General features: G+C 42.0%; 2 protein-coding genes across 3 annotated transcripts in view; one reads left to right on the top strand and one right to left on the bottom strand.

Moving 5' to 3' along the window:
• Positions 1–1,477, top strand: part of LOC115237957 (cysteine sulfinic acid decarboxylase) — a 25,368-nt gene extending 23,891 nt beyond the window's left edge. The window contains exons 7-8 of the mRNA XM_029811368.1: positions 293–462; positions 526–1,477. Coding sequence (XP_029667228.1) covers positions 293–462; positions 526–790 — 435 coding nt within the window. The 3' untranslated portion in view covers positions 791–1,477. The remainder of the gene's footprint in view (positions 1–292; positions 463–525) is intronic.
• The window catches only part of LOC115237956 (semaphorin-5A), an 88,614-nt gene continuing 76,468 nt past the window's right edge, over positions 892–13,037 (bottom strand). For both annotated transcript variants that reach the window (XM_029811364.1, XM_029811365.1), the window contains exons 4-15: positions 7,933–8,140; positions 7,485–7,690; positions 7,160–7,259; positions 6,385–6,584; positions 5,373–5,858; positions 4,829–5,117; positions 4,282–4,648; positions 4,000–4,079; positions 3,575–3,892; positions 2,949–3,357; positions 2,652–2,857; positions 892–2,568 (exon numbers count right to left, since the gene is read on the bottom strand). In XM_029811364.1, coding sequence (XP_029667224.1) covers positions 2,365–2,568; positions 2,652–2,857; positions 2,949–3,357; positions 3,575–3,892; positions 4,000–4,079; positions 4,282–4,648; positions 4,829–5,117; positions 5,373–5,858; positions 6,385–6,584; positions 7,160–7,259; positions 7,485–7,690; positions 7,933–8,140 — 3,073 coding nt within the window. In that variant the 3' untranslated portion in view covers positions 892–2,364. The remainder of the gene's footprint in view (positions 2,569–2,651; positions 2,858–2,948; positions 3,358–3,574; positions 3,893–3,999; positions 4,080–4,281; positions 4,649–4,828; positions 5,118–5,372; positions 5,859–6,384; positions 6,585–7,159; positions 7,260–7,484; positions 7,691–7,932; positions 8,141–13,037) is intronic.

Below are 13,037 nucleotides of genomic sequence, written 5' to 3'. Positions count from 1 at the left end.
AAAAATATATATATATATATATATATATATATATATATATATATATATATATATAAGAGATCGATTACTAAAATTACTAAAAAAAAGATGTCTGAAAAATTATAATATTGTATAAACGTTTAGACATTTTTTGACCGAGAAATAATCATAATATAATACTCTTATATATATATAAGAGATCCACTTAAGAGATTACTAAAAAAAAGATGTCTGAAAAATTATAATATTGTATAAACGTTTAGACATTTTTTGACCGAGAAATAATCATAATTTTTTACTTATAATACTCTAGGTCGATGCAATGAAATTTTGGTTAATGTGGAAAGCTCGCGGCACGATAGGTCTTGGACTACTGGTGGATAATGCAATGCACTGCGCGGAATATTTCTTTAAACGAATTCAAGAAACTCCTGGCTTCCGGTTGGTGCAATCTAATTATCAGTTGTGCACCGTTTGTTTCTGGTAAGCAATCTTACGTGATTATCGCGAAATTCGCGATCGGTATTACGGCGAGTTTCATTTCAGGTATATACCTTCCAAGATGCTTGGTCAGCCAGAAACTTCAAATTGGTGGAAGCAGCTGTACAATACGACAACTGAGATCAAGAAACGTCTGACTTTGCGCGGATCTGTCATGATCGGTTATACACCTTTACTGCATAGGGAGTGCGGCAATTTCTTTCGTATGGTCGTGACCTGTCAACCACCGCCCACCGAATCGTCCATGGATTTCGTTATTAAAGAGATCCAAGAAGTTGCGTTAAAGTTAGATGAAGAATCATTGTCTTAATCTCTTCCGCTCACGAGCTTCATATAACGAGATATTAAAGACTCATCTTTCTTATCGAGAATATAGGAATATTATTTATTCAGTATTAATTTCTAAAACTGTTAAAAAGGAGAATATTTATTTATTGCAAATGAATGCGCGAATAAATGCATCGCATACAGTACTTATTAATCGCATATACACGTGACCTTGATAACGGGTACTTTATCTTATACAGCATCACACGTTATGTCAAAGATTCCTATATCTTTTGCATATTATCTTACATTCTTTCCATAGCATTACATGATTGTCTCGTACGTAGGAGATAATTAACGCGCGATCGAAAACTTTTAATTTAGCATCTTGGAAGACATTCTTCTAAGTTCCAAATGAGAAATTTTGCTCATCGCGGCAAGCAAAGAGGTAAATTATTCTAATGGTCGCATGCATACACGCGACTCAATGTGAGCCAATATAAACGCAATCGTCGCGCAACGTATGTGTTTATTGTTACACATATATTTTACACGCATATGATGTACGCACATTTGTTCCATCGTCATAAAACTAAGAAGATGCATTTTTATATACAACTCCGTATCATGGCACTACATTATTCGATATAAAATATTCGATAATTCTCCTAAATAAGAACATAAAAGACAAACTTTCTTTCTTCAAGACGAATATATATAACACATTTTGTATTTGTACAACTTCCAATCAATCGATCCTTAATAGATTAATCGTCTATGTAATCGCAGCGTAATAGACGCGTTTCCCTGTTTTCTTCTCTCTTGCAGAAATAACCTTATATATAAAGTATATTACCTATAAATATTCACATTGGGATGAGGGATCATGAAACTTTATACAAATGAATCAAAGAGTTGAATGCCCAGGCATGAGCAAAATTACTTCTCAATTTCGTCCGTTTGCATTCTTTATCTCTCTTCTTTTGGGGGTGGAAGGAATACATATATATACAGAAACAAAAATAAACTCTTATAAAATCTCTCGAAACAATGATCTTCTCTGGGTTACCCTCCGGAAGTTATTGCGTCGCTCCGGAAACGAGGCGTCGCGAAAAATGCCACTCGACTATGAGGCATACTTATCTGTACCTTAAAACGTGGCAATTGCGAAAAAAAAACATCACCATGTCCTTACCGAAATACGTATCGAATTTTCTCATCTTCGTTCAATATAAAACAATCTCAGACTTGCACCGTCAATCGCAGCATTGTCATTAACTATCAAATGCGGCGGAGAACATGTATATCACTAATATTAGCACTAAAAACATAGAGTCTTGCAGAGAGGCGCTTCTTTGATCGCCTTAGTTTAATTAAGTAAATACACTCTTCCTGGAACGCGGAAGTCCTCGAATCACACATGTGTCCCTTTTAATATCAATCGAACGCTAATCGATCGATAAGGTTTATCAGCTGCCAAATGCATGGAATGAATTAACATTCGGGGTCAGCAATGTTACATATGACTCACCTCCACAAGGATCACACGTGATCGGAAAGACACAGAGCACAAATGAAACGATGCACTATTCGCATGACTCCGTGCGCATGACTCGTTCAGTAGTACTTGTCCTGATCGAGATCGGCACGAATATGTTGCTGGCCGTGACTGTTACGTTTTAGAGTGGCGGATTCGTAATCAAGACTCTTCGGATATAGCTTGGGACTACCAAGACCGTTAACGTTGGGATTATTTTTACCGCGTAGAGTCCCGTTTCCGTTGGTGCTGCCCGAAAAGCTGGGCTGTCGCTTTGCGTTTACCTGTAAAAATTAGATCCTTTCAAATATCTGTGTCAAGAACGTGCTCAAGTATCCGGCCGAGTACGTTCCTTCGACTCTCTTACCTCTTTCAACGGCACGGTGACGTAAGGATTTTGTTTACTGATATAATGCGGATTCCCTGGCATGCGCGGTTTGCGTCGTTTCAAGTAGAAGAAGCACAGAATCGCTGTTAATGCCAAGCCGGCGACAAAACCGATTACGCAGCTGCCCACTACTGCTCCCACTGTCACGCCCGAACTCTCCACACTTGAAGGCAAGGCGTTTACATCTGGAAAAGCATGCGCAACACGCGCGCGTTCATTAATACTTCAATCAAACACTTTAAACTTTATCCCAACTGCGTATTCCAACAAACTCACCGTTGTCCATGCAATCCGGAAGGCAATCGCGTGTCTCGCGGGTCGGCCCTTCGCACATGCCGGATCCCTGCAGAAGGCATGTTCGTTTCCGGTGTTGCTGATGATCGCTGTCGCACGGGGTCCAACGCGACCACGTGTCCCAACCGGCTAACGATTCACAGCTGGCCATCTCGCAGGTTTCCCTAACCAATCGGGGACCACTGCAGCTCTCTGGACCGAGACACTCTCTCGTTCTAGTACGTACGCCGACACCGCAGGTCGCCGAGCACTCGGACCACTCCGTCCAACACGACCATTGCCCCTCTGCCGTGTTGCCACTGCCGGGATTCACACGGCACGGATGCTGGTTGCAGACTCTACTCTGCGCAGAGAGGCCGCCTTCGCATGGTGGCGACTCGCATTGCCTCACCTGTACAAACGTAGCACATGTGCTCGTTTTCATACTTGGATATAACACAGTAGTTTTGAAAATTTGATATTTTATGTATTAATAATCTATAGTGTAATTTCAACATATTTTTTAATTTAGTTAAAGATATTATAGATCAAGCAGTAATCAATTTCACAAAATTCACTACTACGTATATATGTTACAAGACATCAATAAAACTGCGACAAATACTTACTCTATGTTGGGTACCCCGCCCGCAAGGACGATCGCATGAACCCCAAGGAGACCATTCGCCCCAGCCGCTCTCATTGATGGATTCCGCGTCTTTCCCTCTCTGACAAGACCCATCATTCCTACAATAGCGTTCCTCCTCCTTGGCGAGTTGCACTCGCACGCTTGATGGATCATCCGTCTGCGCGCGGCAACTGAATCGAAAACGCTTCTCAAGATAGCCCGTACTGCCGCTTTGCAAACTGGCGTTCACTGCCAACCAGGGAGTCCATCCAGAATATCGTCTTGTCTCAGCGCATTCATGAGTATTACATTCCTCAACCTAAAAAAATTCGCTTTCGTCAAACAATTTCTGTCTGGTTGTATCAAAAAAAATTCTATGTTAACAAAAAAAAAAAAAATATTTTTTCACGAGACATTGAAACTTGCCTGAAAATCGCATCCAAGGCATTCAACGCCACCCTTCTTCGGCGACGGATTATCGCAGGTTCTCTTTCTAATACGTATTCCTATAAAATGTGAATTGTTAATTTTACAAACGCTCATGTTATAAAATACAAACTGTGATGCTTCCATATTGTACAACACAAATATCTAAAATACGAGAAAGCTTTAATTCTTCAAGACATTTCATTAAGAATTTCTTAGATTTTTATATTGTACGGATATTATTATGCAATTATGTTATCGATGTTGCTATTAGATACTCACCGCCATTGCACGGTCGCGAACACGCGTGCCAGGGGCCCCAGGTCGACCACTGTCCGTTCTGAGGCGGCGGGGTAACTTTGGCGGGGACAGGACAAGGCGGCAGATCGATGCACACGATATCGTCGTGATCGTGACCGACGCAAACGCGCCCGCCGAACGCAGGAGCCGGATTCGTGCAGGTTCGCCGGCGAGTTTTCATCGCGAAACCGCAAGTCTGGGAGCAGGCCGACCATGCTGACCAGGCGGTCCAGCCACCGTGAATGGTGCAATTTGTTACTCTGACGCGCGCACCTGTGCAGCTCTCGCCACCGTGCTGCGGCGGAGGATTGTTGCATTCTCTGGTCTGACATTGGCACGTGTCAATCTTCTGTAAAACAGATTTTAAACGTCATTTTCACCGATAGAGAAAATACTCGTGATTAAAGATAGTACAGATATTTCGAAGTTCGATCCAGATATTTCATACGTCAATAAACTGTCAATATTCGATCTTCTTTTTAAATGAGACTAAAGATATCCTCAACGTATCTGATGAATAAATACCAACCTCCGCGTGTTCGCTGTGCGAGTGAGAGTGAGCGTGACCGTGTCCAGACGATTGTTCCCCCATGCCGTGTTGGCAGGGCGACCAAGAACTCCACGCACTCCAGCCTCCGTCGACAGGATCGGTGAGCACTGGGCACTTGGTGACTTCCTGATGCCAATGATTTGCGAGATAATTCTGTTTCGGTGCCTGCGCACATTTCATGAGATGCTCGTTCCATCCACAATACGGCTCCTGGGCATTCAGGCACGTTTGACGGCTTCGATGACGATAACACTGAACGGCAGGTACGCTAAACGGCGGAAGATATTATGATGCGGTTTAAGCGAATCATTAAAAAAGCGCATACAATGTTTATTATATACGCTAAACATAATTAACGACGAATGTCTCTGTTAGTTTTGACAGCATGATTTACAATCGATTTACGATATCTATATTTACATCAATGTGCACTTGTGTAATATCAATCACGATTTTAAAGAAAGCGAAAAGAGTCGAATTTTTAATCCTATTATTTGTAAGGAAATAATGTTCATCGTCTTACCGCAAGAGGCCAATTTCCATGCCGACGTAGAGACTCTGCGTATCCTTGAGGAATTGCATCGTCATCGGCGGCGAGGGCAAGGGTCCCCAAACCTCGACGATGCACGTTTCCTGCGTTCTCGGCAGAACGGAAATCTTCTTGATCAGCCCGGTCGCCGTGGCGACGTAGAGGACCGTCACGCTACGGTGCAGCTTGGTCGGCGTCACATCCACCGCGATGTGGGTGAATCGCTCGAGGGTCGCGGTGTGCAGCGGACCCAGCATCGTGCTCTGGACCGCCTCGTCCATCAACTGGTACCGCTGATTGTCCATGATCTGATGCGGCGCGGTGCTGGACGGGGGGCCGCAGCGTTGTCGATTATGATGCGCGATCGGTCTCCTTTCCCAGGCGGCGCCCGCGTTTTCCTGATACTTGAAAGGCCCGTTAAAACTAGCGGCGATCGCCGTCATGTTGTACGCGCAGATTGCGGAGCCTGCGATGCCGTTACTGCGGCGGGAGAAAAGAAGAAAAAAAAGAATTCCATTAAAGTCGGTCGTTTCACCGGAGAAGAAATTGCAGCTTCCATGTCCGAAAAACATTCTATTGTTATCAAGCATAAAGAGCGAAATATGAAGTAAATGATCAGCTTCAAATATTTAAAAAAATTGTAAACATTCATTGGCGTAAATTTCTACATGCGAATTCTGGAAATGTAACAAACCGCATGGATAACAAATAAAACTGTTGATTTTCAACTCATATTAATCCGTAAGATCATATTAAATAACTAAATTTTAATTATTCGGTTAAAATTAATTAAGATTGTGTTAAATCTGCAGTTCATAATGAATGTAATGCTGACTAAATTTAATCTACAACTTGCGCCAAATACAAAATAAAATTGGTTCGCGGAATCGCATAATCAATTTGTCATTTACCGTCTCTTGCATCTCCCTGGAGTTTGTGCACAGACATAAACACAGATGACAATTAATGCGCCTGCGTATTAATCGCATCGCTGAGCGATACTTACATAGGAGTTGTGAAGGTCGCATAAATGACTCCCTCTTCCGGATGATAAGCCGCGCCTTGGATCTCATCGTAATAGAATGGAAATTCGCCGGGAAGAGAGCAATTCAAACGGGCTTTACTAAAGGTCGTCCATACGTCCTTCATCATAATCTGTCCGCCTCGATCATTCTTGCAAACTCTCGCTATCCTCGAATATATTTTCTGCAATCGTACACCGCAATGTACTATCAGTAAACTTCGTTTTTTGACAAGGTTCAATGCATTATCATTTGATAACGATCTATTTAATGAAAGAGTAAAAGTTCGAAAGAGTCTAACAAAGATTTAGTAAAATTTTTAGCGATATCTTAAACGTCTTTCACACTTTTGCGTTACTCGAGTAGTGTTTAACAAATTAATCTAATCATGTTGAAGCGGAGTTTAATCTCGCGCTTGTGCGATTACGATCAAGATACAATCGCGCGAGCGGATGCGGAATATTTTATTAAAGCTATCCCCTAGGCGGCAATTTGAGCGGCGATAGGTTGAGAAAATGATAAACATCGCGCGAACTAAAATCACGATTGCCGGAGATAATATTTTTCTGCCGCATGAGAGGAAAATCCGCGACGCGACGCTCGTTCCGACAAACACCGTAAGCGGCTAATTATATACGCCTGACGCAAGTCAGAGGAGACGAGATCGCTAATCGTGCGCGAGAAGCGGCTCCTCGCGTGTCTTAGAATGATGGAAAACACGTCATGCCGGATTTGCTCTCTGTACGGAATCGATCTTACCTTGCCACAGTTGATGTACTCCACGGCGGATTCGCGAAATAGAAAGTACACGTGATCCTCCGTCTCGAAGCTGCCGACGAACTGCGGGTCATTCAGCCACCTAAAAGGAAAGCGCGAGCTTAAGAGAAACCATGATCCTCCGGCACGATAAATAAGACGAAACAATCTTGCGACATAGTATATAATTTGGTCTCTCATTTATTTTTTAACGATCTTGGTGGAATATTTATGAAAATTAAGACACACAATGTAAATGACAGATTTATATGACACAATTCGTAACGAGCATCAAGATGTAGTGTATTTCTTTTTATATAAAACCTACTTGGAATCGTATTGTCGTGTCCTGAGGTTCGGTGACGCCAGCGTTCTGTAGATCGCAGGATCAGCTCCGGAGAAGTCGGTCGACGCGCCGGCGAAGAGGCCGCCGGAAGGACCTCTCGAGAGAAGCGCCGTGACATTTGCATGCGGTGAATACGGACACATGGCCACGCCCGACATCTCGCTGGTCACGCTCGTTATATTCTCGATCTGCGATCATAATTGCTACCGTATAGTAACTACGCCCGCAACATCCGTTACGAGATCCGTATCGAGCATAATGTCGAGCCTAATGACGGTAATCTGATTTTATTGACATCGTCCGATGGACAGCCGCGACGATTCGCGACGCAAGCAACGAGGGGGAAAAAAAATAACATAGAGCTCGTTATATTACGGACGAGATGCCATTCGTCTGAATCCGATCGGACGGATTCCTTTCGAGGACGTACCTCTCGCCACGCGCACCACGGACTGAAGGCGTAAGTGCCGCAGGTGAAGAGGCTCTTGCCGTTGCTGAGGAGCACCTTGACGTAATTATGACAATCCTCGACGCTCTGGCCCTTATTCTGACAGGTGTTGACCTTGTCCTCCGGCGCGGACCACGTGGCCTGCTCCAAGTCCGTAAGCGACGTCAGCGTCAAGCGGTACAAATTATCTCTGAAAAGACACACTTTATTTACATCTCCATCATCGCGTGCTCTCCGCGTGTCGTTAAGCGCGTTTCATACGCAAAGGCAGACGCTATTAACCCATTAAAAGCCCACTGACGTCGCCGTGAATGTCTCCGCTTGTCACTTTTGCGACATTTTTCTTAGCAACATCCGTCAAAATCGTGTAGCGGACACTTGTCAGACGACATTTTTTACGATTGAACATAATAAATCAATTTTTATATAGAATCGGAAATGCAGGTTCTCGAAAAAAAAAAAGATCATAAGCCTTAATAGAAATATATCCATATATCCATAAAAGGCTTCCGTGGCCTGGACTCAATTTTCGCAACCTTAGATGGATTTCATTAAAACGTTACTAGATCGTCTCATTGAAAATCACGTAGCGGCCGATAATGAGGAATGCTATTGGCAATACATCACGATGCGTATCTCAATTTTAAATCGAAGAAGAATAGCTGTGGCGAGTGACAGTGACGACGGCGGCGATTTCCCTCGTAGAAGCGACGCACATCATCGTATTCAATGGATGATCAGCTCGCCGCAGAATAACGCTGGCCTCTCTCCGAGAGATATCTATGCGCGAGGTTCGCTTCGCGATTCCCAATGCCGACTATATTCATGAAATCCTCAAGCGATGGCACGCTTGATTGCGCCACTCCAATTATATTCGCTAATAAATACGTATCGCGCGCATCGTATTCCGCATCTAAATGAGTGCATTTACAAGCAATATCGGTGCTCGCGATATTGCTTATCACAGTAACACGATTCGTGAGAGAAAAATTTCTAATCCTTTACTCCCTTAAATGCATCGCGGTATTTTTCGATATCGATCGATATAGATAGATTTTAATATTATAAACAATCAAGACACAAGCAATTAGATTAACGAAATAAATGAAAAATTATTTCTTTCAGTCTAGCTTTTATCACTTGGATATTTGCGGAGTAGAAAGTTGTATAGATATATATCATACTAATGTTACTTGTCTTTCAAATAAACTTAACGTTAAATCTTTAAAATCTAGAAATTCAATAGCATAATTCTTTATATGTTAAATTCGATTTCTTCACATTCCCTCTTCCTCTTTTTTGTTTAATATAAAATATAAAATATCTTTATAAACATTTAAGATTTTTATAAATACATTTAAAACAAAAAAAAAAAAAAAGCAGGGTTAATGATTTATAGGAGTAGAGGTCCAAGACATCCTTTACAGAGAGCTGAGAGAGAAAGGTGCATTTCATGCAAAAGATGTGCGCGACTACCTTACGCGGAATGCAACCGTTCACGAAAGGTGAGGTGACGTGGAGGTGAGATGCTCGGTAGATAAAAAAAGAGATGTCGGAGGAGCGCTTCGTTCTCTGTGTATTCACTTCGCGGGGTGTTACACAGCGGCTTGCGGCCGATCTCGTCAAAGTACTCGCATGAGACACTCGTGGCAGTCACGGAGGCGTACTCGGGTTTGACAGCGACTTCGAGGAGCCCTCGAAAACTCCTCGGACGACATTCCACGGCAGCCCACTTGACTCAGATGCGACTCATATACTCATACGCATACGTTCGCGAGTGCGTACGCCGGTGCTTCTCCGTCGAGTACGCCAGATCGAGAGATCGCTCGACGAGCACGGTTCGTGTAATCGATAGATTAAACTTTTCTTACGTAAAATCGGATTCAATCCAATCGGAAAGCTTTGGATAAATTTCGTTGGAATACTTTTTTCCTTCAAAGTTTTCTTGAAGAATTTTTTTTTATACGTAAAATACTATTGTATTTAAAAATTAATTTATTCACAAATACTTAAAAATCCGAGTTACATTAAAAAAAAAAAAAAAAAAATTACTAAGCTTTATCAACATGATGCAATTTTTATTTAGCGCGCGTATATGTATATGTAAAGTAGCAAACCCGGAAGACAACGGCAGTGTCGATCGCCTCGAGCAAACCTCGTTAAATAAATTATTATCGATTTATAAACGACCGCAAAGATGTGGTTCATGCGGAATTGTCCGCCTATCTCTTTTCGAAGCGAGGAGAACAACGACAGGATCGCAACAGAAAGTATAGCGTAAATTACCGATGGATATAACTCGATATTCGCCCGTATTCTTGTAACTAAGTAACTACTCTGTCTTTTTCTCTGCTTCGATGACGATCGCGACTTATGTAAATGAAAGTAGCACGCGATCAGACGGCAATTCTATTTGCTGGCTCATAAAGGAAAAAAATAAACATTCAAAATCGAAAAGAATTGTCATCGCGTGTAAACGGTATCTAAAATATTAAAGATTGATTTCGGATAATTTTATGGAAAGTATCATTAAAATTAAAATAAGAAACTTTCAAACTTTGTATATATTAATTTCTCCCACTGACAATTGTAATATAATTTAATTAGAAGTTATATATCTTGGTGAATTATATTGATATTAATTTATTTGATAGATAAAAGTTCGGCTATACAGATATATAAAATCGCCCTCGCCTCCAACAATCTTTCCAACATTGCAATTTGCAATCCTCGTTCCTCAAAGGACACCGCTTTCGCACACATATATCATCAATCGGAAATACAAATGCTCGAGCATTTCTTCATTGGACATATCGATAATTACGCACTCAATATTCAGCACAGACCTTTTGTCAAATCGATGAACTTAATTTATTCATGATTATCGCGTCGCAACTTGCAATCTATCGCGCCTTAGCTCCGACATACATGCATAACACTCGTCCGTCGTGTTGCATTTTGTTCGATGCTCCGGGTCACGTTTCGCGCCATTCATTATACTTCTCTATCAATCCCATTCAACCGCTTGATCAATATTCTCGATCCGAGACCCCGCGAGATGCTTTAATACAGAGTGCCCCGGCACTTTCTTTCACCCAGAGATTCCCCGATAATGTAATTTAACAACGATACGCTTATCAGTATCCAATATTTCAATATTTCTTGCGCAATAAATATTAAAATTAAAATATCAAAATTTCTCACTCGAAATCAAGAGTAGAGAAAACAGTTATTATCTAATTGTGTAGTCATTTAGAAATCTTGATTTCTGAAAGTCCCAAATCTTCGATAACACTTTTAACCTCGCATATTTCCCCGCAAAGCACGGAGAACACTCTGTATAATGATTCGTATTCCGTGAAACCTTTTCTCTTCTCGCACCGGCTGTTCGAGAGCGACCCGGGAACCCGCAACGAAGCATAAACGGCGCCTACGTGGGCGCCCGCGTCGCGGCACCGCGTGATACTTGGAGCAGGTAATTATTATTTAAGTGGAGTACAAGCGCGGGCTGGGCGACGGTTGTGCATGCCAATTAATAAGCCGGCACCGTCGCTCTATCTATGTATATCTCGGCAACCTACGTGAGAGGCAAAATCGCGTAATACTCGTGGACCAGGGCACTCCCGCCGAAGGGATATCGCTGTTTCTCGTTCGCGTCTTTGGCGACACCACAAGGCCGTCTCGTCGGGCGCGGCACGAGAGTGAATTATGTCGCGCGGAAAAGAAGCCGGAGTCTATTTCCAAGTCGAACGAGGGGGATTGCATATCGCGTTGTTCCGCATGGAACAAAGTTAAATGTCCACGAATATAAAATCGCGGTCTTTGGGTCGTAGATGCAGTTAGTATTCTCAATAATCGATTTTTCCGCTGGACGCGCGACAAGTGCTTTCTTTTTGTTATTGTTCAAGTGCCAGAGAAGAGCAGTATCACTTTCTCATCCCACGCATTCGCGTAATTCTCGAATTGATCCTTTTATAAAAGAAATCTCTTCAATGAAATTTTCTTTAGCACTTAACAGTTGCGACTTTTTTTCTTTTATCGAAAATATACGGTAGACTGCAATCAATTTTGTATTACACTGCTATATCACGTACAACGGGATTCGCGCGGACCCAATTTTATGGTAACGGTGCGGTTGGATATCGCATCGAGTTTTACGGGCGTCAATCAACGTCTCTCATATTTTCTTGTTAGAACATGGGATCCCGCGTGCGAAGTAGGCGGGTAGTAAAGCGAAACCGATGTTACTGTCGCCGTATGACACGTTGAGACACCTCGATCGCGAGAACGTAAACGAGATACAAGTCGGTATTGTCATACGCATCGTTTATTCCGAGTGGCACACGACTGGTTTCGCAATATGAATGTATTTAAATAGGATGCAGGTACATATATATATAAATATAAATATTCTCATATATCTACCTCGACAAGATCGGCAAAGCTCTCGACTTATACCACTTTCAAGATAAATGACTCGTATATCAACTGACGTGTGAAATATAATGATGATATATATATAATATAAAAAACGTGATGTATAAATCATCTTTTCCCCATCAAAAAGAAAAGTAACGGAAATAAATAAGAATAATTAAAATAATGTAAAATTAAGTTCCTTCATATCTTTTCTCTGACACTAAAAAAACGAGATATCGCAGAAACTTATATTACGCTAAAACAATTACGTCAAATTTTATTCAAAATCTTCTAAACATTTTTTCGTCTATAGAAATGTGGCTCTGTTTTTTTATTTAAATTTCTCGTAGTTTGATACCTCCCGTTCACAATCTCTCAAAAGAGTTTTGTTATCGTTCTAATCCCATGGATAAGCCTAAGTGAGTCGTGAATGTAAGTAGGTAGGTACGCTCCGTATGTTGTTTATTGGCCGAGTGGCCACATTGAAACAGATTACTTCCTGCTCAGTGGACAAATACCTCTTCGACCCCCCTCCTCTCGTCGCGTGGACGAGAGCGACGATGATCGTGCCATTGTGCCGTCTGTGCGCGACCGTAATTCGCGCCTTGAGAAAATTATGAGACGAGGGAGGGAAAGGGGATAGTTCGAGTTGTTTCATAATAATCGAC

The sequence above is a fragment of the Formica exsecta genome, unplaced genomic scaffold, assembly GCF_003651465.1.
Source record: "Formica exsecta isolate Colony F162 unplaced genomic scaffold, ASM365146v1 scaffold314, whole genome shotgun sequence".
Taxonomy (NCBI): Eukaryota; Metazoa; Arthropoda; class Insecta; order Hymenoptera; family Formicidae; genus Formica; species Formica exsecta.
This window is presented reverse-complemented; position numbering and strand designations above follow the sequence as displayed.